Here is a 26,086-nt window from a genome sequence, read left to right as displayed (position 1 = left end):
GTGTTCAACTGAACCGGTGCCACCCGTCCTATATTCGAAAATACGTACCTGATCCCAAACTTCCTGTACGTACGGGTCGTACTGGATGATGATCGTGTTCTCGACGTAACTGCCGGACGGTGTCGGACCGCCGAAGCTGGCCGCGTTATGGTTGGCCGAGCTCGACATACCACAGCTGTTCAGGAAAATTTCGAAGGTGGCGCTTAGATGGCCAGTGCCCGGTTTGAGATGCACACAGTGCGGATCACTGTAGAAGCCCTTCGAGAAGATCATACCGTAGAATGGCCGGTCGAACTCGATGTTGACGCGCATGTGCGTCTTTTCGCACTGCACCTGCAGATGCTTGATCTGCGGGCTGTCGTTCGAGGCGGACAGTGGCCACGGGTCGTCTCCACCGCCACCACCGCCGCCGCCGCCTCCGAGAAGGCCGCTGCTACCTCCGCCGCCACTCAGCAAACCAGGCGTACCGTATACTGGTGATGGTGCAGGCGGACCGTAGACGGCTCTGTGCTCCAACGGCAGTGCTGCCGAATCGACCAACGGTGCATCACAGTGGACATTCTGCAAACGAAGAAGGGAAAGAAAATCACATCAGAAAGGGCGGAAAACAATTCAGCACACTGCAGTTGCATCTTCGTCAACTACATCATCGTATCGCGATCTTCATGTTCGAGTACCTCCTAGCACCAGACAAACAACGTTAAGCTTACGGGCTACCATCTCCCTCCAATTGTTTTCACCCAACCTCAACCGAAGCCAAACGTACTTTCTATTTTACTACAATTTCAATTTCAATGCTCACGAATTAACTTGATTCAATTTATTCCTGCGCGCATTACAATATGTACCATTTGGTCGGGGATGAACCTGCGCAGGCATGGAAAATGCTGCGCTACGATTAGCTTTCATTTACCAACCAACCAACCGGCCCATACGAGGTACATCGCTTTCCCAAAAGCAATGCATTGCGTTGGCTTGCGACTTCAGTGTGTGTGTGTTTGATATTGTTTTTTCGCTTCTCGTCAAAACCCGACCATGCGGAGAAAGAAGCACAGCCTCCATTTCCTTGTGCCCTTCATCCTCGCGGAGCCGGCAGCGGTTGGTACCGTTCTTTCACAAAGCCTCCGGCCGCGATACGTACCGACTGCACCGGCGAGGAGCAGCAGCTCATAAAACACTGCCACCAGTCCGTCCATTTGCGGTGCAAACCGAAGCCACATTTATTTTATGAGATGATTCCACGAATGAACAAAAAAAAAGTAACACAACACGCCAGTAATTAAACGAAACCGGTACAGATTTTCCTTGCGCTTTCTTGTATACGGCGGTAGCCGTACGCGACCGAAACTGGACATGTGCACATGGGCAAGTGTTGGCCGTATGCGAGCGGCCTTCTGGGTGTGTGGTACGGTGAAGATGTGAGCATTCCGTTGGTACACGGTACCGTACGGCCGGCCTACACGTGGTGGATGCGCTTTCTCTTCGTATCGTATCGGTAAGACGTTAGATGTACGGGACTGGGTGCAGCAACCATTGCAAAACACTAGTCGACTTGAATCATGCACGTTAGCGTCTCCAAAATTAAGAGGCGAGATATTGTAATCAAGGACGAAGTTCAAATTAAAAAAAAGAACTTAGAGACTTTTTAAATAACTACTTAAATAAACAGTGAAAATGCACATACATCCATCTTCGATCTGATCTTGCCACAGTCTAGCGAATTATTGAATGTATCTCAGACCGACCTTTTCTAAAACCCCACGTTCCATCGCACTTCGATGTGCTCTAATTGCTGCAACCTCTCACACAATGCGTTCGATTAGCAAATAATCCTTTACAGAAGCTTACCACTTATTTAGGTCAGTCCAGATAAACAGCTTCTGGTCCCTCGTAAGGTACTCTGGCATGCTGGTAAAAAATATCTCCCTCCCTCTCCCCCTGCAAACGCTACGCATGTGTGGTTTTTCTTAATTCGATTTTGACGAACGATTTTTGCTCGCTTGCCGTACTGAGCGGCGGCAGATTCACACCGGTGGATTTAAAGATCCGTGACTGATAACCCAATTACAGATGGGTCGGTGTGAAGAAAGTATACCGACGTGTTTGAAAATGCCTAATGCCGCATGTCCAACGACTTCGCCCATAAATTAGCACTTGAGCAGCTCGTACGGGGCACAAGCTGCTCCGGGTGGCAAGAAATTTGGGCGCGCTAAACCAAATGACTACCGTATAACAGTACACGGGAAAACAAGCACGCTGGTTCATTATTACATGTTAAGCGATAGATTTGATGCCCGTTTTCTATGACTGATTTGAGGAAAATCCCGCTGCCACGAAGCTAACCGTGAAATATTGAATCACATTAGCTACCGTGGAAGAAAGTGCATTAGCTGCGCAGCACAGTTAGGAATGGGTACATGTGCATCAAAACATCCGGTGGACGGTAGATTACTATCGGGATGAAATTACGTGCAAACATCAGCATACACTGCACTCTGCCTTGTTGGAAACACATCTGAGGATACGCATCAGTGTGTACGTCACGGAAGCCGACATACTTTGTTGTGCTGCATACGTCGTCCATTATTGAGTTCACCGCAGAAATAGATGGTACTGAAAAGCATTGGCTCAAAAGCATAAGCTGTAGAGTGAAAATACTTCAGGGCAATTTTTTGACGATTGCCAAACCTCGAAGCCATTCGCTAAACTGCATGCTTTTTTTTTGTTGAAGCCACGCTATCCACTTTTCCGTCGCTTAATTCCGCTGGTTGACGCATTATTCAAATCGCTTTCTCCGGCCGTTTATCTGACTTGTGCGACGTATCTCGCCATCTCACATCACCCTTCAATGTAACCACATTGGCTTCACTGCATCTTTCCACAAACCCGTCCCACCGGCCTTCTCTCGATCGCTGCACGCAAAACCAGTGCAGTGGAAAATGCACCCCAATGCACTGGTGCACCGACGGACAGGTATGGTCATAATTGCGGCTACGGCTCGGCAGTGCCCTAGAAAAAGGCCGCTAGTATCGTCGTTACACTTTCTTCTTCGATTTGTTTCCTTCCACTGCGCGTCTGGCACTTTCAACGTTACGGGCGAACTGAATCGAATCGATGCCATGCCAATCCGTAGACCATAGACAAGACGATACCACACGCACTACGGTCACCGGACATGGTATGGTAGGTTCCCCACCGTACGGAATTCCGGATCGCTGCAAGTGACAGATAGATAAATACATCCCTCCTGTACGTACGTATTTTGATTGGATCGCTTCGAAAAAACGGGAACATAGCAAGGACAGAGAGAAGGAAATGCGCTCAGCGAGAGTGAGAGTAGGAAAGCAATGTAATGTCGTTTGAAGATAAAACCTGTTGTAAGCACGGAGATTTGTGAGTGTGCAGGTTTTTTGTGTCTTGCCACAAAACAAGTGCCTGATCCACCACTACCCATGGCCGAGAAGACAGTTTTGGAATCCGTTTTGTGTCCTATCAGTGGATACTTTCCTTCAGTCAATTAGCTGATGGAATCGGAAATAATTAGAGGAGCTTTTTTATTCGCTCGTAACTCGTAGTTGATAGGGTTACTGTGCGAGTGGAGCACAGGCTAGGTAAACAACAATCTTGCGAGTGATCATTACCCTGTCGACTAATCGATCACTATACGATCGAACGAGCTGTCAATGGTTGCGTAGAGTGTGCTTCAAACTGTCAGTGGGATGGTTGCGCTAATTATCGATCGATTCTATCGATCAATGGAGCAGATGCAACCGATTTGCATACCTGTCCAGCTGCTTCAAACATCAGATATAGCAGTGGCGGTGTAGTAAATAAATTACTTAATTTTTTTAATTAATATTCTTGTCGTTCGGAACTCACAAGAAGTTGATCTTAAGGCTTGATAATAAGTATCACCAATCGAGTCACATACTCTTGAAAAACAAAATAACAATATTTATTATTCTATTGGTGAAAACTTTTATTCAACTAGTTTTACTCGAGCGAGCATGATTAATGACGCTACATTGGTTGACACATTCCCGCCGATCCTTCGTCGTTATGCGTCGCCGCCGTTTTTTACAGCGATCCGTCCACCAGCGGCACAGAATTGAGTGACCGCTCTTTACACTAATGACAACATAAATGAATGAGTGATCCTGTTTTCATCCCAAACCCTCATCACGATAGCATGATTGAAAGAAAAAGTGATCCAACCCATTTCTTCGTGTCTTGGTCAACCTACGGCAACTACCGCAGTGTCTATACCTCGCCTAAGTTGCCGATCGAGCGACAGAAAAAATGTTAGTTTGGAATAATTAATTTCGTGTCCTGATCACCTTCCACACTATAGGGGTGGCCTGTTGCGCATACCCCCTTCAGGGCTGGTTTCACCTTTTTACCAGCCATGGTCTAGCCGAACCAAACGAAAGGTGAGATCTCCGATAGGAACTGGGTCATTGTATCCAAAATAGCAAAATCGTTTAAGGGGTGAATTGGAGGAGATAGTAAAGAAGAAAAAAATGGTGACCACCTATGAAAGTGGCACCTCTGACATATGCTCACTCGTACATAACTTGCTAGGAGTGGAAATATCTATAACTTTAATCGAAAATCGATTCCGGTCACTAATTTTTGGTTAATGATTTAATAGTGGTTCACTTCAAGCTATGTTTGGGGCGGATCGAGCCGACTCAACACCCATGATTAAGGCTTGTTTGGTAGAGTGAACAAACTGGGTATCACTTTCTTCATTCAGTACGAAAGACGGATACCTGTGATAACTGAGTCACTTCTGTGTGTGTGTCATTAAAAGACATAAAAGGAAATGATTATAGTTCAAATGCGAATCGCTCCGAAGAAAAAGAAAAAGAAAGCTTATACATTAGCATTCAATACAAGGGGAGATACGATCGTTTCTTCGATCGATATGTCAAAACAACCGGAACACACTAACCCACGGCCATCCTATGGTTAGGTTCGCCAACTAAATAAACATCAATCAGGTACTCACAAATGGCCCATTCAGTACCCAATTTCGCACACGGGGAAATCTCTTTAATGACTTTGCCACAACCACAACCAAAATGAAGGATTATCATAAATCAAAGATCACATCCGATCGCTTTGCTGATTTGCTGTGACGCGTTGAGAGAAACGTTCAGCGAAAGTTCAAGAATGACAGTTCGCTCAGTCAAACCTACCCGACAGGTGTTGGAAGGTTCGCACTCCTCCCGGTGTCCGTACGGTTCACCGTCTTCACCGCTGCTACCGCGCTATTGACCGAGGAGAGATCTTGTTTGTGGACGCTAGTGCGACGGCACCATGAGATGTTCTAATCCAATCGAACAACAAAGCTTTATGGTATGCATAGCCATGTTGACACTCCCTAACGCTAGAGGGAATCCAGCTACACTCACACTCGCACACACACGCTACAGTCCAATGATCTTCCCTTCAACGGGCTTGTAAACGTCAACCGTGGCCCGTGGCGTGAAGTGGAAAGCAAAGTGAAAGTTTGCGAACGGTACAAAACTCTCGCGCCGGGCAGGGTAAAATTTCTCCTTTGCCTTACCCTACGCCTGGGCAAGCGTATACATTTGCGCAGCCGGGTGATTGAAGCGCCGCCAAAGCGACGAACCCTCTTTTACCCGCTGATCAGCACGATTCACAAATCATCATCAGCTTGTGTGTATGTGTTTCGGTCCGGGGATGATCCGCAACAGGCTGCACGAGCGCCGCACATGTGAATCGTGGTGTGGAGGACGTAAACAGCGTGAAGTGAGTGAGAAATATAAATAAATTCACAACAACAAAAACCTTTTCCACCGGTGCTTATCCGTGACGCATCGAGCATCGGGGTAGCTCAATGGATGCAATTTTCAAATTTTCTCCCATTTGAAGAAAATAAAACGGCACTCACGTTGTGTTTTCTCGATTTTCACCACCCTTTTTTCTTCCTACCGTTTCTCTTTCTCGTGCTGGAAAGCTATTGTTTATGGAGCGGAACTGTTCCAATGCGATCAGTTTGTTGGATATACCGATTTCTAATACATTTCTACTTCCGTTAAACGTGTGTGTTAATAAAATTGTGGGCAGTTTTTTTAATTGAATTTTAAAATTTATATGCTTTTCAAAATTTCACAAAAAATCGCTAAATTGAAATGCTCCCCTCGCTAATTCACCTAAAGAAAATCTTCCAAAGCTTTTGAAGCCATAGAAGTTCCAAAATTGCGCAAAAGTTTAACCTTCATAATAATAAAGAATGGGGAAAAGGAGACCTAAAACCCTGCGACAAATTTGTCTTACTAGCACACCCTAGGTAGCAGTTGACCGAACGGAAATTAAATTAGGTCATGCTGATGTAATCGTATATCATTTATAACGGAGTCACCCGAGTGCATCGAGCCGTATTGAGTCGAATGGAGGAGGTCGAAGTCCGCCAGCAGCAAGTGGTCTTAAATCGTTGCAGGAGAACAAGAGAAACCAGACAGTGTGGTCTGTTCTGGGTGATACACTTTCACTACAACTGCAGTCGCTAAAGAACACACCAACAAACCCTTTTCCCTTTCATCAGACATACTTTTTACGGGATCAATTCTTTTTTGCAGTTTTTTTTCTAGACATGCAGTGAATAATAATAATTTGTACAGCGTACAATTGAATTGAAATGTATCATAAACTATAAACAAGAAATAAATATAGTTTTGACGTTCTCTGCAGACAAAATTTAAGAGAAGGGCTTCGTTGAAACTTGGTTCGTTTTAAAACCTCACAATAGGATCACGATATTTTACCATCTCGTTTTCGAAACAGGATCCATTGTGTTTCGGAGAAAATTTTTGGTCAGTTAAAATTGATGGCATTTGCTCGCACTATATAGGATTGCATTGCAATATGAACAGACTTTATGTAACTAAAAACATCTTCCCTCTTCTACATATGATTGATTGCGCTTCAATTAGCAAAGCCCAACGATACTTAATTCGATAAGCATTGATTATCAAAGTGATTTATGTTGACTTATTATCCAATTATACAGTTGAAAATGAGGTGGAAAATACCTCACATAACCGTGCAGAACATGCTCTAATCATTCTATATCTTTTCCTTTCGATCAAGATTCTTTCATGTTACATATGAAAGAAGACAACAACTAAAATCCAGCTCAATGAATTCGCATACCAGAAAAGGCAAGTAAAGCTTATTAAAAAACCAATCCACATTCACTACACTTGTCGTGGTGGAAGTTCGGTATTTCGAAAACGAAGAGAATGATTGGGTTGATTTTCATGTTTACCGCTACTTAGCGGTAGCATGGTAAAGATCAGCTATGGAGCAAAAAAATCGAGAAGGAAACATAGCAAAATCTCGGAAAAATCAGAACAAGAATCTTTTTTCGTGTTATGTGTTATGAAATGTAACGGCAAAGAGCGAAACCAGAGTGTACCGACGGTATCAACATAACTCGTTGTATTTCCTGATAATTCATGGAAGAGAATATGTATGGAAAAGATTATTTGGAATAGAAATTTAATCAAACCCGTCTCCCAATCAAGATTGCTGGAAAACAATGGATTTAAATAAGGAACAGTTCACTAACAATTTGGGAAATTCAATGCAACGCGGGCGTTGAAATTTCCCTTTGATCTCTTCAATGTGAAGATTGATTTAATTAATCTTGCAAATGTTCATCCATTTTTTTACCGCCGTTAGTTGGTGCATCCCATGTTTTCAACTTTTGTCTGTTAGTGAGAGTTTTTCCTTCGATAAATGCAACATTTTCGCACCAGCACGATTTGCAGCGGTGAGCGAACGTCTGCTTAATGCTGGTTGAAAGGTGAAAGTGACACAAAATAATGCATAGCGCAGTGCAGTTTTATGGTTTAATGAGCGCGATGGCCTGTGTGTGTGCGATCACAAGCATCGCAAAGATCACTCGGCACCTCCTATTGTTATTGGGGCGCAATGAGAAAAACCAGCACGTGGCCGAAGAACAGTATGAACGTCCCAGTTCAAATCAAAACCGAAACCCGTGCGCCGGTTTAATGTTGCCGTGTCACTCAATGTGATGTTCGTGGAAAACAAAAACCGCAAAACAATTTTCGTGAAGGTGAAAGTGTACTGTTGTGGCTCGGCGCACGCGTTTCCATGGGCGTTTTATTTTCCTCCCCCAGCGAGAGCTTTTCTCTCGGATTATATTTTATTTCACTGATTTGCGTCCAACAGTAGATGATGAGTGGATGCGATGAATGTTAACCATTTGTTTACTTTGGTCCAGTTTATTGTCGTTGTTGGCCTTTAAAAATAAAAAGGTAGCCTAAGTTGAACAACAGAGAACAGTTTTTAGTTCACTTTAAAACGAGCTGGAAGGTAATAAAACGTTGGTGTCGAAAATTTCGTTTACGTTGTTATTCGGTTGTAAGACACACGATTTATGAATGCTTCAGGTGGAAGCTAGGGTTTAATATGTTATATCTGCACCTTGTACCTATGCTGTCCAACGCAAGTTTTATAACATTTGACCTCTTCTGCGAAAAACAATTACAGTGTACATGCCAACCATCAAAGGTACCGAAATAAACCTAAGTAGGCCACTCTTGTTTAATTTTGTTCACCGGTACGTGATATGAATTGATTGGTTCAACGATAAGTGTGATGTGTGCCATCGTAAGTGTGGTCAAATCAATGCAACATCTCATAAGACATCAAACTCAAGCAGAATAATTACAGCTCGCGTAATCTGGCAGACTTATCAATCCTGACCGCAACACATACAGACCATTAGAGGATTGATTCGTACTTGCATAGATAGCATCGAAAGTACCAAATTATGTTATTGTAACACTTTTCAGCCACTTTCAGCCCAAGAGTGTAAGGAAGGAAACGCATGTGCGCGTTACGTGATCAATCACCATCAACGTGGAAAAGATCTTACGAAACGTGCTGGTAGGATAGTAAACAAAATTAAATTACCCACATTTGCATGCTGCTCTGGATATTGCTGTTTTGTTCACGTGAGTTTAATAGTTTCGGGTTTGAAAGATGTCGAAAATTACACGCTTCTTCTCCAATTGCACGCTTTTATAGGTGTTTTGATAACCTTTTAATCCAAACCTTCTCTTCCTGGGGATGGGTCATGGCAAAAATTAGGGCATCATTGGGCCGGTTTGGAAGCGGCAATAATAATGTGCAACCTTTTCCAAAGGGGGGCCTTGATTGCGAGTAAATGGTATCGCCGAAAGGGGAAAAAGAGGTGTTTAGTGAAATAAAAAATCGGTCCGAAGAGAGTACAAATCAAGCTATAGGCAACCTGCCGGTTGCAGCCGGAACGTACAGAGAGCCCATAACTGTTGATCGTTCGCCTTTTGCCGGGTGGAAAGCTTAAAGGGAGCGAGATTGTTTCATTTTCATTGTTGATTACATTTTTCTCAAGCTTGTGTTCTGTGGCTGGGATGAAAAGCGAAGGAAGTAGCAGGTTTCTTGGAAGGAAATGCGTCACCAGCGTGAGGTTCACAGGATCGCTCAAAGTGTTCCATTCGTAACCAATTTTACCCTGTAGCGATGGTTAATGGTGCTGTGGCTCTGAGCCTTTTTTCGCGATTTTTCCCTTACACTCATCACTCACCTCGAGTACTGTGAATAGTAGCACGAACGTTGCGACCAAGGATCGCATTCGGTAGCCCATCATGTTTATCGTGTTGTTTGTCGTAGGTTTTTCTCGCCGTTCGTTGTTCGCGTTCGCAAGAGTTTTGCAATCGTTCTGGTGGCTCGTTTTCTTTCTTTCGTTCACTGTTTCTATTCTTATATATCACTACAGCAGTCTATGGCAGCGGTTGGTACAGATTGTCCGTTATCTGCAGCAGTCGAATTCCCATCGGCGATCGGGAGTGATTGGCATGAAAGAAACAAAGGGGGAAAACAGAGAAAACGAAGAAAGTTAGTTAAATTGCTTGTGGGTCGTGCACGGTTTTAGCAGTCGATGAAAATTAATGTACATTATTTATTAAAGTTAAAAGAAATGAATTCAATTAGACATTTATCCAACGGTGGGAGAATAATACACACGGCTCGAACTTAAAAGTGAACGTTTAAGACAAGAAAACTCGCTCAAGCTATCTAATCACGATATTAAGTAGCTAAAGCTTGCGCGGCGATTACGCTTATGGAATAATCGGGATCACTTTCAAGCGAAAGCTTCTTATCTTGAAGGCTCTTTAGGAGTAGCGCTGATATTTTCTGGACAGTCTAAAGCAGAAGCAAGCATCGACTGCAAGCGTGTGTGCAAAATAGCTTAAGTTGTGAAAATCGTGAGTGAGAACCGTAGGGTAAAACCGAAATGAAGGTTAATCTATCTTCCTCAGCCAGGTATCAGCGATGGTCACGAGCTCTATTCTTCACGCAACATATAAAATCGCTAGCGCTGAAGCCTTTCCTCCACAGCCGTACCATTCCGTTCGGGTTCATGCAGATACTCCGCTACAAAACGGTAAATCGCTGACCACACAACACTTGCCACTTTCTGGCGCGAACTCGTTGAACTCGTGCAACGGAACGCGAACACGGTGGACAGGACAAATTACGTAATGATGCTTCTGCTGAAAATGCGCCATAAGCGGCAGAAAAAGGCAGAAGATGCGCAACTGCTAGCGTCAAAAAGCACCTCGAACAAACTCAACCTCGGTGGTCAGTGGTGTGCGTTGTGGTGGTGGCACCCGGTAACGGATGGGGAAATACCATCATTCGGACACTTCAGCTGGCGGCTACCGGCAACTGACCCGATTATTTATTGCACGTTTTTATATTAGCGGTTTTGTGGTGCTTCTGTTTATGTTGCTGTTTATGCTACCACCTTTCGGCAGCTCATCGCCGGTATATCGGTGGCCACAGACGAGAATCAGAAGCTGTTTTTCGTTGCGTGATGGAAGAATGTGCCGAGCATGGCGAAGGTAATTGAGCTATTGGGAGCCTAATTACGCTGGCTGTCTGTTCTGATTCTGGTCTGGCCGTGTACTCACTGTGTAAGGGAGAAGAATTTTAAAGCTCTGTATGGAAATAGGCCAGTGCTTTTTGGTGGAGGTACGAATAAAATGGAAAAAAGAAACTAGTAGCTCGTTGTTAAACAAATAACCCAGTAATCGTCAGCGTATAAAGTCTACTTTCTCCTTCGCGATACACTCGGCGCCACTGGGCAAAACAAAACTCCATTCTCCAACGAGCATCGTACATCGTCCCCGGCCAGATCCGGTTCCGCCCGGTTCCCTACAAACCAGTTGCCTATTCATTCACTTTCACAGTCACACAACACGATCGAATCGATCTTTGCAACCAGCATCGTTTATCCTGCTAAATTCATTCGTTTCGGGGAGTTTTTTGTGTGCTGTTGTTGTTGCTGCTCGCTTCATTTCATATCTCACAAATCCATCATATTCCGTGTCCGCTTCACTATGCTCTAATTTCACAGGTGGTTCCCTTTTTCTTTTTTCCCCTCCTCGCCACAAAACCCAAAGCGCGATGATTGATCGGTATGAGATTTTGGAAACATGCATTCCGGAAACGGCACTTTCACGTTGTCTGGCTGATGTTCGGAAGCTCTGTCAAATGGGTGTTTTTTTTTACTGTAGACAGGGATTATTTAATGCTCACAGTTCACCGCAGAAGAAACATTTCGTATTCGATTGAAATGAGAAGAATTTGAGATTGCTAAACAACACTACATGTCACTTCCAACAGACTATTACAGCTTCAACTCTTCAACTCGTTGTCTTGAACGCGAGAGGGACAACTTTCCACTTTCACTACTACTATGCGTGACGCGATTACTGTACGTTGCAAATGTATGTGACTTTTGTAAAAAAATTGTTGAGCACGCTTTTCTTGAAATATTACCACACCCGAATGAAACGAACGATCTAGTGTCTTCACTCATGTTTATGCTTCTCGTGTTTTTTTTGGTATCGCATTCATCATGATAATCACCAACACCAATTAAACACCCGGAAAGAGCCACCACCGTCACGATGCGAACAGGTGCTCGAAAGAAAATTAACTACTATCGGTATCAATACCGCTGATCGCTTCGACAAAATATGCTTTTTCACTCCGCTTTTCATTAATCCCTTTTTGTCCGGAAGTTTTCTCCACGCGTCCGGGTAGAGTGCTACATACATCCGCTGGCGCTGCCGTTCGGCTTCGATGCGCATCACATGCACAAATAGCTGTTGTTTGCCGTTTGCTCGCGAGTACGGAATAAAAATATAATAAACTGCCAAAAGCACTAGTGCTCGTAGATTCGAACTACTACCGCAAAAAAGTGAGGAGGAAAAAGCAGATGGAGAAAATATATCTGGGTCACTGGGGGAAAAATATATGTTTTTCACTACCCTGCTATGCTTATGTCAGTTGATCGATTTCTTATGGGCTTTAACTAGCCGGATAACCGGTGCGCATTAACGGGAGCATTTCGAAAGGAATCAACGTCAAAAAACTGCGACTGCGTTCGGTTATTCCGCACTATTCGGGATGCTTCCGTATGACTGGTCCGGTTTTTTTTTACACACTATTGCGGAATGAAAACTTACACTTTAATATGTAAAAGCACAGGCCAAGGATTTTCAGCACCGATTGCTGATCCTTGCTGGGGCAATCACTGCACCACTAGCCAGCACACACAACCGCACTCGCACACTATAACCGTTCACCGAGCACGGGTTTACTAACGCGGTGCACAACTTCACTGTGCGACATCCAATGCTTCGAGTGTTGGGACCGACCGACCGTATTGTCCCGGAACCTCGTGCTTCGCGGAACCAGATGCCCAGTTGCGTTTCGTTCGTGCGACCGTCTCGTTTCGAAAGTAGCTCTCAACTAAACGCAAGCTCTGGCCGCGTGCACACGATTCGAGCGCTCCGTGCCGTGCTACGCTGAGTGCCCGTTACGCAGGCACACGGGTCTCAATGCTTTCCAATTTTCCTTCCCGCTATCTCGCTCTCGTACTGGCCCGTTCGCCTAATCGCACCGGCGCTGCAAGACTTTCTTTTCTTCGCTGCCCAAGCGCTCCAAGTGGAAAGCTGTGCGAGTGGCGCAGTGGCCTTCACTCATTCGTTTTGCGTGCAGCTTCATTTCTTGGTGGTGTGCCGAGAAACAGTGGAATGGGAAAGACAGCATCAATACCTGTGCTGTCTCACGTTGCGGTTCAGTTCGTTGGAAGAGAAGATGTCTGGTTTGGTTTGGAGAGCGAGGGCAACTTTCTCGAATTGAACCGTACATTGAAGGGGAGAAGCGAGGCGAGGCGGGGGATTACGGAGGTGCTGGCCTGTCGGCACAGAGCACAACCAGGTGATCTCACTTTCATTTTCGTTGCGTGAGTGACTACCCTTGGAGTGTGTGTGTGTGTGTACATGGGGGGTTTTTTGCACCAAGCTTGCGTGAAGACTAGAGTGCTTGGTTGGCATTCGAGTTCCCCTAAGTAACTCCCTCGAGCGGGACAGAGTATCAAATTCCAGAAGACTCCTCCGACAGTCTCCTCCACGCTAGCTACCCCCGCCCGTATGCTTTCGTTTGAAGAAACATAGACTTTTTTATAGTTTTCTTTTATTAACTGACGAGTCTCTCAAATGAACGGTGCGATGATGATGATCATGACGGTGTTGCGCACTGATAAATCATTCAAACGAGAAAGTTTTGCGCTCGGTCGATCTACCGCTCAGGCTAGGATTCGGAATTGGGCAAGGAATTACAATTGACTGTTGCATACATTAACAATTGTTTTAAAGTTCCCGGTGCTCCATTACAAATCGCGTGAAATTGGTAGCAGTTCGTCGACAATGAGCTTCTTCGAACCAGGATCCTCCAACCAGACTCTCTATTTTTGCAGTATTTCGTCTTCTGTCACCACAGTATGTCCTTGAACGATATGTTAGTCATAACCTTTTTTTGTTGACTTGCGATCGTTTCGGAGGAGAAACATACTTAACTGCGCTTGCATAATTTCACCAGTCCCCAGTATCCGGATGTCATCGGTTAAGCCGGATGTGGATAATTTGGCGCTTGTATGCTTTATGATCATCAGCGGATTGGGGCGTCCGCTTGAAGAAGTGGACGAAGTTTTGCTCGTTCGCGTGCTGTTCGCAATGCTCATAACTGGCAAACAGTGTCGAGCGTCGTATTTTATTTCTTTCCATCAGCTTTTACAACCCTTTCCCATTTTCGTAAGGTGAGTAGAAAACTGTAGGAAAATCCCTTCGCATGTTCGATTACAAGACCGTCCGCGACCTACTTCCGTTTGATCACGCAGAAGCAAACAAAACGGCGCTACAATACTGGAAGGGATGAGACTAGGGCAGTAGGAAGATTTGCGTCAGTTCACATTACGTGATTGGAGCGTATGAGTGGGGAGTTGCCCCATTGCTTCGAACTGGGAAATGGTTTTAGATCCGTTTTTGCTTCCGGTGACTCATCGTAACGTCCTGGTGGAAGCCGAGGCCGAGTGAAATTGCTCAATAGATGTAATGCAATAACGATTGTTCGGTAGCGCTGTGCATGATTTCATTGGCGGCTGTTCACGCTCTCGAAGTTTCGGAACGCGGTACGGGATCGAAGTCGCATTTGGAGAAAGCTTGTGCACGGTGGTTGAGTGTAACATTTTTCTCTCCCATACGCTGAGGCTTGATGTAGTGAATTACTAACGTGCAGGTAGAAGCAAACGGTTTTTATGGTGATTAGACACTTTTTTTTCTTTGAAGGCTAGTTTAGTGTGCTGTTATTAAAAAATCGCACCCAAATAGGAACTTTAACCCATATCATACTATGGATAACCCTTTTGTCCATTGGATCCTGGCTTTCGCGACCCTTGTACATCACTTTCCCTTGCGCAGGGTTCAAGCGTGTTTTTATATTTATCATCATTCTCTCCCCGGCAATCGAGACAGCGGTCAAAGTCACTTGCTGCCTTTGGGCAACAGAAAAAAAGCAGTTACCAGAAAAAAAGACAAAACAAAAAGGAAACATCAACCGTCCGTCCGACCAAATGTGGGTCACAAAGCGGGCGGCCCGCTGCAAGATGAAAGAAACGATGCGAACCCGAGCACCCGAGCGAGGGGATCTGATGTGGTAATTATTTCAACGCCGATCATTACGTATCGTATCGGTGGTGCACTGTTTTGGGCTGGCTGCACCGAACGTCCGGCATCTCCGAAGACACTCGGCGTTGTTCGGCTCGGTGTTCCGGCTTTTCCGGGGTGCGTAATTATTGTTGTTTCGGTGTGCCTTATCAACGGTGCGGTTATTAAATGGTGGTAGGCAACGTTTTAACAATAAAAAAATGCTTCAAAATAAAAAGATAGCTATATTTCGAAGAGAAGCGCTCGGCTCGCAAGGGTGGCACAAAACGGTCGACCCGGGGTGGACAATAATTGGAACTGGTGCTTTCGCTGTTTTGGCGCTGTTTTCACTGTCGCGAGCTACTCCAAGCTACGGGGTGTAATTTTCCAATTACAAATTGAAACAAAGTGAGACACAAGCAAGTTTCTTTTTTTTTTTTGTTTTTTCGATTATAATAATCTTTTATGATAAATTGTTATTTTTTGTTATTGGTTGAAATTTTAAAAGCTTCAACTGCGATAGCAAAAATTGTAATTTTTCCCGTGAAAATCATTGATTTCGTGTTTTGATGTTATTCGTTGTGCAGTATTCATCCACCAAACCAGGAAAGGGTACACCTTTTTAAGTAAATAACAGCAGACAAAAAAAAATACCCAAACCACACGGGCACATTACAGCCACGGCACCTGGAGCACCTCAGCTTGTGGTTATTTGTCAGCATTAATTTAAACCGATAGCATCCCCGCGAACGACGAAAGTAAAGGCATTCAAAAATTAAAGCTGTCATTTAATTATCGACGTTTAGCAACGATGCTGACGCTGACCGTTCGTTGCGTTGCGTATGTTTAACGTAGGCTTTTTGTCTCTTTTTTCCGGTGGGCGCCAAAACGCAGCTCGATAAGTTGGTTCAGATCGATCGAACGGGTTCGCTTCCTTTGGGGAGGTTTTTCCTGCTAATGATGATTGTTCATAATACGGACAAGGCAACGATTCTGCCGCAATCCTGCATTCCGGATGCAGGGTAAGTTTATTTGAGTGTTGATTTTATTCTCCTCGCATTACTTCTCCCAACCCTGGCCCCGTTTCTTATTTTCACAGACGCGTTTATTATGATACTTTCTCCGGCGGTTTATTCTACCACAATTACCTGACTGTTGCAATGCGTGAACTGTTGTGGCTAGGCGAAAGTGAAACTGGAGGCTTGGTGTTTTTTGTTGTTTTGAACTGTTAGCACGAATCAAATTTCGCATCAATTTGATTTGGCTGGGTGTCGGTAAGGAGCATATTTTTGCATCGTTACCATAAACCGTTGGTTTGATTGAAATCAATGAACATGTTCGAAAGGAAATGATTGTTGCCGAAACATTTAAGAAAGGATGATTGTTTCCCTGCCCAGCCGGTAAACCGGACCTGTGTTGCTATATTGACTTTCTTCGCCGAAAAGTCTGCGGTGCGATGCGATAATGTGAAAATAATAATACCCTTTATTCGCCATGCTATTAGTGTGCTAAAGCAAAACCGTGGAAAAATAATACTCAAAGAAGCGTTTAAAAGAAGACCAATGGATTGTAGTAAAAAGAAATCGTTGAAATCGACAACACCTTCTAAAAAAAAATATTACGCCTCACGTGTCTGCGGATGAAAAATCTGCTTTATCGTACGTGGAACAAAAGGTAAAACAAAAACAAGATCAAATCCGGTGTCGCTTGTCGCCAGATGGGTTGTTCAATAAATAAGCTTTATTTTATGTTTTCGGACGGCGTTTTTCTTTTAAAGAAGAAAGTATTGCTCGACTTTCCTTCGCACTGAAACCAATTTTTTGAGGGGAAGCAAACATTAAAGCCATTGTTAAAAGGCAACAGCAGAAACACGATCAAAAACTGTGGACGAAAACAAACGTGGCACAAGAGTGTGTGTGTGTGACGGTATGCTTTTTCTCTTTTATTACAATTTCACAAATCTCAGTTCCGCCTTCAGAGCGATGATCGTAGTTGAATCATTCCATTATAATACGAAAGGAAAGCAGAATAGCAAGTATGATTGGAATGTCCGAGTGAAATGTTTGTTTTTTTTTGTTAGCTTTATGAGCAACTTTTTCAATTTTTAAGGATAAATAACGTTTATAGATCGTCATATCTTAAAAAAGACAGTACGTAACCATTCATTTCAAAATTGCTCACTTGGAGAAAGTTTTGCTATAAATGTGTTGTTTACAGTGTTGCGGCAAAGCATAGCAGCTATTCTCTCTCCATTTTCATGTCACTCTAAGACGATCCATCTTCTAGTGATTGAACACTAAATTGAACATTTTTCTCACATATCTGACAAATTTCCCCTTGCCGCCATTCATATGCTAATCGTTGTCAGTCCATCATCAGTAGCGTAGCAGGTGGGCTGAGAATGCACCGGCGAGATAAAACCACCCGCCTGGAATCGATCAACACATCATTAGTCGTCGCTTCCTGCACCATGCATCGATCGATCCAGAAGGCGTGCGCGTTTATTTTTTATACCCACACCAACGCACACACACAAAAACCACCTCGCTGTGGTACGATACCTTTTCGGAACCCTTTCAAAGTGATTGATTTATTGTGCTCGCCCGTGCTTGCACGTTGGCGCATGACGATGCGCATTGATTTAATTCCACCGCCTAGCATGACAGTGAGTGTTGCAATGGGAAGTAAAACAGTGCCCAAAACAACAACAAAAAGGGGGAATAAAAAGCTGACGTTTTGAAGCTCGAAACACCGGTCGCACAGTACACCAGGACAGAAGGTTCCGTTTTCCAAACGGTTGCTCCGAAGCAAACGGGGCGTTACCGTGCCGAAAAGGATACAAACAACTTCAATGCGCGGTGTACGTCAAATAAGCGACGAACCCTAGTGAATTGTTTCTCCTTTTGCTGAAGTGGTGGAAGTGTTCGGACTCGAATTCGTTCATGGTAGAAGCTCCTTTTTTGTAATCATTTTCTTTTGTTTTCCCAACAACAGATACGTGGTGCGTGGCAGCAAAATCTGGCGAAGAAAAGGAATTTAAATCAATTTATGCACGTTCCTTTTAGTGGCATACAAATCAATGAACCGTTTCTCCGACTGTGATCGGAATAGACCTAGTATGCTTACAAGCAAGCCTTCGCATCGTCCCTTCACTCACCTCGCCTTGAACAAATGCATTCTGACGGGAGAAAGAAGCAGGGAATGGTTTTGTAATTAAAAATGTATTAAAAGGATTCGCTTTCGTTCCTGCGCTAAGCCCGAAGTCTGCGGTAGGCGGCTCCAGTCTATGATGATTACGATAGAAAAAGCTTGAAAGCTCAACGGGTTTCGAGAGAACGATTCGTTTACGCTCAATTCTACGCATCATCAAACGGGTTAACCTTTGTGCTGGGGTTTTTATCCTTACCGACCGTAAAGCCAGAAAGGATGCGCTTTGTAACCGACCCATTCGATCAATACTGATGCTGATTGGGGGTATTTATGATTTCCTCAACCACACATGAAGCCTTCAAGCGCTCATATCTTGCAAGGACGATGAAGCGTAAAATATTTTCCTTTCTCCTCACGATGTGCACTAATGTGTTTGGTATGATAGCCATCAAAAGTGTTTTTTCTCGCTGTTTCGGGACACATAGGTACTTGGAGAAATGGTTCGTCAAGACAAGCAAGAAATCGGAAGGAGTGTATAATGTGTTTGTTTCGCTCTAAGCATCGCTTTTCGTCAAAATGACAAATAGAAGCTGTCAAATTTCAAAAGGCAAAGGAACCTTCTAAAAAAGGGAACTCGTTAAAACGGACATTATGTGGCGGAAGGAAAATGCCCTTGTGTATCGCTCGCTTAGCCTCATCACAGCCGTGAAATTTGGACAAAGAGAAGCAAAACAATAATAAAAAAGGTAAAAGACATAAAAAAGTCAAACGTTTGCAATCGCTCTCATCATCAGACGAGCTCACGTGAAAGGAATTTTAATTGTGTCTTTTACCATAGTTCACGGGTTGTGCAGTAAGCAAGTGGAAATCCTTTTCTAACGTAGGCCCGCTTCGTAGAGAGAGAGAAATGAAAGTGTGTGTTTTGTCCTTGTTTTTAATAGGACGACCTTTAATGCACTTTCTTGTGCAAACGGTTCAGTGGTTATCCGTAAAAAAATCATCCAGGAAGCTTTTGCATCGTTGTTTCTTTACCAGACGGAATAACAACACTCTAACCTACGCCACAAACCACAAAAACCTGTTCCACAAAACTTGACCCACTGATAATTGTAATGGGTTATGGGCTGGCTGGAATGAGGTGAGTGGGGTTATCTTTGACACACGCTTTTTTGTCTTTCTCCGCGTGGACCGTATATTTTTTCCTATTTTGACTGATGTGTGCGAGAGATGAAAGGAAAAATACAAACCGTCGGTACGTGTGACACCCAAGCATACCTCACTCAGATTTCAGATTATATAGTGTTTCGAGAGACGATTCACCGTGAGACGTAATTAAAAAAAATTAAAGCACGCACAAAACCCGCTCACCCACGGCACGAGACATTTTGAATTGATATTTGTTTGTGATTTGTTTTTCCTCACTTCCTAATCAAGGCTTACCAGTAGAACACGATTATGTGTTAAAAAAAACCAGCGAGTGTGAGTCTTGCTTGGAAAAAGAATATTTTATGGTGGAACGATACGTTATTTTTGTATTATTTGAAAACTGTGCCGAAAAGAGTTGAAACATCTTCAATGCGTGGTGCACGTCAAACAAGCGACGAACCTATATTCTTATGATAAAGTAAAATTGTAGAATGAAAAGTAATTCACGGATTAAAGTAGGCATCATCAAAACATTACCACATCTTATAGAACCTCTATTTATGAGCAGAAGTGCCACAAGTCTACTTAGCATCATCCAAAATGGGAATGACAAATTACCACAAAACAAATCATGTTCGTAGCTCATTATCTACGAAACAACACTTTTTATATTGGACAACAAATCGTGCCATCCTAACCCAGAATTATCCCTCTTTCTCTCGGTAAGTAAATGACACACGTGCATGACCATAGTATGACCCTTACGGTGATAAATTACGGTCTCGTGATGAACATAAAGTGCATAGAAAATGTAGAACAGAAAGAAAAAGTGCCACATCACGCATTACACTTAAAAGCCTTTGCCCTTGAACAGTGTGCCTACTCTCCAGCCATTCAACGGACAATTGCACTGGAGCAATCTCTTGAAGTGTCCATCATTTCATTCCCCGGAGCAGGAAGCAATTAGAATGAAAACCACTTGCCGAAAAGAACGCCTTTTCCGACGAATCGCACCTCATTTAAATCACAAAAACAACTCCTTCGGTGTGGGGGTAATGGGACTTGGCCACTAATGTACGGGACATTTATCATGCCTGGGTGCCGGCGTTGAAGGTTACGCTTTTTAAAATGGGGCCATGGTCACTGTGCCTTTTAAGAGCGTAGAAACACGCAACCAAAGAAAATGATCCCGATTCGATAGAGAAGGTAGTTGGAATGTGTTTAAGAAGTTCAAAGCTGACAAACAGCTTTGAAGTGATGTTAACCTGATCATATGTTAATTAAATCCATCTTTTACACAGAACCACAACAATAAAGGTATGTAATCATTCTATTCCTTTGGCAATCTGTTACCCGCTTTTATGTGTCCGTCATTAGAGCGAACGAAAATGCAGGGAGCAATGCACCCGATCGACATTTTATGGATTCCAACGATCGTTCGATTGTAAACGTGGTCATCGACCCAATTGGACCATGAGGCAGCTTCTTTTGCTGCTGCTAGCAGTGAAACCTGCTTGCATTCCGTGCGTGGTTGCATTTCCGTGTCGTACACTAGCGCACCCGACACCAATCGATCCGGCAAGTCTTACCCAGCATCAGCGTCTCGCTTCCTGTCCGTATCTTTGCCCCTTTCTCACCTGACGTTCACAATCACCTAACACGATCGGAAACGAAAGTCGGCACACGTTCGCCATTTGCCACGCACACCACGCGGTGTAAAACTTTCAATTTTTATTGACCTTTTACTGTGGGGAGCGTACCGAGGAAAGTACGCCCCGTGATAAGACGCCTGCAATCAGCAACAACCAAATAGCGATCGAAAAGCGTACGTGTGTAGGGTTTCAACTGCGTGGAAAAACACTGAAACGATTACGCACTAAATCGATCGTGAAGTAAAGGAAATCTGAACGACCAACTGTGATAACAGAAAGGTTACGGTAAAGTTTCGAACATTAGTGTTTATGAGCAACGAGCCCCATAGTTGAGAGCGGGTTTTTTCGGGTGCACGATTTCGCACGATTATTTCTTTTGATGACCATTTAAAATCTGATGAAAAAATATGAACACAGCAACTAAGTTCGCAGCTGTCTAGTTCATTAGAAAGTGTGTATTTTTGGAGGTACTGTGCACCCGTTTAGGAGCAGTAGCACTGCCATAAGGTAATAAGCTGAGGTCGGAAAAGTTACCACTTGCTTCCATCAAGATCGAGTGAATTTTCCAGCACATCACAAAACAGTGGGGAAGAAAGAAATTAGCTAATGGTGTTTCGGGAAAGGGTTAAAAGGTGCAATTTCTGTTGTGGTTCATTCGCATCGTTCATCTGATGATTTTGATGTTGCTTCATTAGCTGCTTTTTCAGTTCCCGATCTGAGGTGTTATCTTGAAGTCGAGCTGTTTCGAAGGATTTGTTCCAGAATCAGTTTTAGCTTTCTTGTTTTTGTTGAAAGATTAATTTAAAATAAATGTTGCTCGAAAGCACATTTTTCAGAAAACAATTCTTTCAAGTTCAGAAGCATGATTTAAAATAATTAACACGAGATAGATGACTCACGATAGTGGTTGTGAATGTGACCAGATCAGGTGGTTGAAATGGTTTATTACCTGTAAAGAAAGAAATAAAAGAATCCGTAAGTATGAGCGATCGTTGAAATATTTCTTAATTATGAAGTCCTATCAGCTAAAAAAAGTACTGAACCAACGACAGCATTTCTTCAAGCATCATTTATGAGCAGTTCTTAGAATTAAAAAAAAAACAGGACCCCTTAACATCAAATCACAACAACGCAACCAACACTACTTGAGACTTCTTTATTCACAGCTTAAAGTACTTGACGCAGTCATGCACCTAAACATTCTGTGTTACCAAACCTTTTAAGAGAAGCGAGACAGAATGTCAAATCGATTATTCCAACAAACCACATTACAAATCAGACGAGTGTTCCACAGGGAAAGACACAAATTGATCACAACCCTACAGAGCTCGAACGTCGAAGGATGAATGCACAACAAAACAAACCAAAGGGACCCTGTACTTTTTGGAAAATGCTACAGCATCGTTCTGGTCTATCAATTATTTATAATTTAATTTGCCCAAATACCATTGAATGCTTTGAAATGTTTTCCGACTTTCTTTTCTTATCATTTTCGTAATCTTCCCTTGTTTTGGTTGTGATGCGCGTAAGCCATAGGATGCTATAATTGACATTACTGAATCGACTTCCGGACTGCTGTTGCAGTTTTCACTGTTGCGTTCGCTAAGTGCATTGCGGTATAAGCATTAAGAAAGGAAAAGAAGAACGAAAATTACAAGGCGGTATTAGAACAGACCTGTTAACATTTGTTTAAATTGACGTTTGTGGCTTACTGAGGGTTTAGGAAAAATTAGAATCACTGCTGTTAAATACAGCTTTGTGGTTTGTTTTGATGGATCTTTTGTTGTTATAAAAATATGCAGTGAAAAAATATTTTCCTTTAAACTTTAAACTTATTTATCAATTAATTCTGCTTGCAATGGCAGTTCAGTCAAACTTCAGTGGCATTGGCGTCGTCTTCTAACTTAATAAAAAAAGGTTACGAGAGAGATTCGGAAACGGAAGCTGATTTCGATTATAGCGTTAGTGTTAGGGGCTTGTTCAGCGCGGCTTGCTTAAAACTTCATAGCAAGTATCATTACAACAAGGACAATAAAAAAACAAACCTTGTAGAAAAACATTCACCCCCTAATCCCTGGAATGAAATCCCAGGCGGAGTGGTAAAACCGAATCTCTCTTTCCTAATGATCGACGCTCAACTACTTCACGCAACACATCATCTACGCGCATCCAAATTAGGCATTTTCTTTTCGGCAGACCAATTGCATATGAGCAAAAGAAAAGCTCAGCTGTTCAGCCCCGTGCCCCGGTATCGTTTCCAAGCACGGGTTTTCACTTTCATTTCGCGCACGGGACCGACCGACAATGGTGACGATGGTGGTATGATGCTGCGGTGATTAGAAGGTACGGTGGAAACAAAAAAAATCAAGTAGAGAAACAAAATAGAAGATGAAAGTTAATGTGCCTTGTTTTGGGGAGGCAGGCCGGCGAGTTCCGTGCGTTGTCTCTCGTTTAACTGTTCGAGCATGAATTTTGATTTCATGCATGTGTGTATGTATTTTTCCCGTCTCTCTCATTTGCTTCTTTTTAGCTAAAGCTATTATTTCGTACGGTACGCTGCCGCTTGCCGTGATGGCATTGAAATCTTTCGTTCATTGACTTCAGCATCGATTGGTGTTGTTGCTGTTGAGTTTTTTTAATTAACTTTTATTTTCAAAGCTGCAAATTGGCTGCCGGGTTTTTGGTGAAATTTTTATACATTTTCTTTGCTTTATTGTGTCCGGTGAAACTATCATGGTTGAAATAAAATGGGGAAAAATGAGAAGCGTGCAGTGGAAAAACTCTATATGGTAAATAGTGCGATTGTTGTCCATTTCTGTTTTTGCTTGAATGAGATACTTAAAATGTAAAAATCCGTTTTTCAACACTAGACTCACAGTTTTGATTGAGACACAACACACATAATTCAGCGAAATGTTTATTCATGTTGATCAAACTTCATTCATTAGACATGCCCGAGAACAGTCAGCAATGCGTTGATTTTGCTCTCAATTTCACCACCTGACTCGTGCTATCAATATTCAACTAGATAGGCATACGCTAAAACCGGGCCACTCCCGCAGGAATTGCCCACGAAAAGAAAAGGCCCAGCTGGGAGAGGTTCATTAGCAGTACATGCGTGGAATATTCGTTTTGCCGAAGCTCAGTCGGGTCAGGAAGACGAAAACGCTTTCGGTATAAGTTGATTGATTGATCCTAGATGCGTGGTTCGCCGGGACGCAAATGCGCAGAGCGCAACAAGAGTACTCGGTACGACAACCGAAAAAAGTGATAGTAAATTCAGTGGCTTTGGTCGCCTCGGGAGTGAAACTTTTCTATCGGGTTTTCGTTCCGGGTAAGACGGTGCGCTGGATGAGTTTCCAAGATGCATTCCATCGGGTCGGGCGCATTTTTTAACCACCGGTTAAATCGCTCCGGGATGTGAAGAAAATCTTGATCCCCAGGTGATACACAAACCTGCAGCTAATGCTGACTAATTCAGTTAATTTTCACCCCAGTCTACTACCCCCCGGGGGGACGGAAAGAAAACGGTATTGAAGGTTGAAGGTGTGCGTTTTTTATTCACTCACTTTTGTTTCAAATTTGGGAATCAACAGTCGCGGGACGGACAGCTGTAGCGCCATCGATTGAAACTGGAGCAGGACTCAGTGGGATAGCATGGCAGCGTGTTACTTTCTAAAACATAAGACACGCCATTTTTCGTGTCCCGCAGATTGGACCGTGCTGAGAGAGATGTTTATTTAGTTGAACTTACGCTAAATGGATCGATGAAACAAACCACAGATTTATTATACTAAGCATATTTCATGGTCACTTTAACTGATAATGTTGAATAAGTCGCATCCACTGGAAAAATCGCATCCACACGATATAAGTCTCGTAGCAAGATTTAAGATTTATTTAAAATCGTATCTTATGCAAGCGTGCATTCAGTTTGAGCTCTTTGAATGCAAAATCTTGATCCTGATATGGTTCGTTGCGCGTGATATAACCTTCAGTACGCACCCAATCAAAGCAAATCGCACACCGTACAAAGCAACTCATGTGGCTCCATGCGACAGTTTAATATTTGCGCCAGCGCAACCATACGTCACGCTTGTTACAAAACAAAACAATAGGTGAAACAAAATCATAAATACGTACGATGAAATCAACAAATTCGTATGCGGTACGCTGACATCAAACAATGTGCTTTTGTCACAGTACACGGCAGGTGATCACGCGTCTGATCACCCATTGCGAGGTGGCACGGTGGATCTATTTCGGTTAACTGAACCCCAATTTGGATTGCATAAAATGATGGTGATGGCAGCTCTTCGTGGTGGCTTTGTCGCCTTGCCGACCGATAAAGGGGTGCACTCGTTTGGTGGGCCCAATGCCGGTAAGGTGACAACACCGGCCCAGCGGGTAAACATGGGCCATTCGCTTATTGTTTACGACGGGTTGGTTTGTTTCTACCGGCCGTTTGCTTCCTGTTTCGTGGGTTGTATGATTATTTGGCATGAATCCACCAGTTTATGCGGGTACTTGTTACAAGTGGTTCATCAAGTGGGCAGCTGATAACAAAGTTTCACTTTCATTCTACGATAAGAGCATTCTGGTGGTTTAGAAAGTGTTTTGCTTGGTCGGAGACATTTACATGTTGTTTGTGCACTGTTTTCTATACCTTACATCACTTTCTATTTGTTAAATAATATTTATTGTACAAACTGAGGAGATCCTAGCCTACCATAACGGTCTAAGTGACATCCAACCTCATCTGTAAGGGGGTCTAATGAAGCCAAAGAAGAAAAAGATTCACAGTTGTTCTTTATAAGCAAAATAATGATCTCTTATTTGCAATAACTTTAGCGATTTGACAAACAATTGTCAAACCATAAATAGAATAATTCAATAAAAATCTTTCTGTCATGTTATAGCTAGTAAACGATTTTCAAACAAAAAAGAAACACTTAACCTGTAGTACCAAAAATGATAAATAATCATTCCACTTTTATAAATCGATATGTTTTCCATTGCTTTTCAGTTTTGCGTCCATTC

General features: G+C 43.1%; 1 protein-coding gene across 2 annotated transcripts in view; it reads right to left on the bottom strand.

Moving 5' to 3' along the window:
* The window catches only part of LOC118504311, a 43,538-nt gene that overhangs the window by 3,969 nt on the left and 13,483 nt on the right, over nt 1–26,086 (bottom strand). Inside the window, exons 1-3 of one of the 2 annotated variants that reach the window (XM_036038613.1) lie at nt 12,579–12,846; nt 9,626–9,854; nt 49–561 (exon numbers count right to left, since the gene is read on the bottom strand). In XM_036038613.1, coding sequence (XP_035894506.1) covers nt 49–561; nt 9,626–9,688 — 576 coding nt within the window. In that variant the 5' untranslated portion in view covers nt 9,689–9,854; nt 12,579–12,846. Of the gene's footprint in view, nt 1–48; nt 562–9,625; nt 9,855–12,578; nt 12,847–26,086 lie in introns of those variants that run through there. The other variant, XM_036038614.1, reaches the window with a different exon arrangement.

The sequence above is a fragment of the Anopheles stephensi genome, chromosome 2 (genome assembly GCF_013141755.1).
Source record: "Anopheles stephensi strain Indian chromosome 2, UCI_ANSTEP_V1.0, whole genome shotgun sequence".
Lineage (NCBI taxonomy): Eukaryota > Metazoa > Arthropoda > Insecta > Diptera > Culicidae > Anopheles > Anopheles stephensi.
This window is presented reverse-complemented; position numbering and strand designations above follow the sequence as displayed.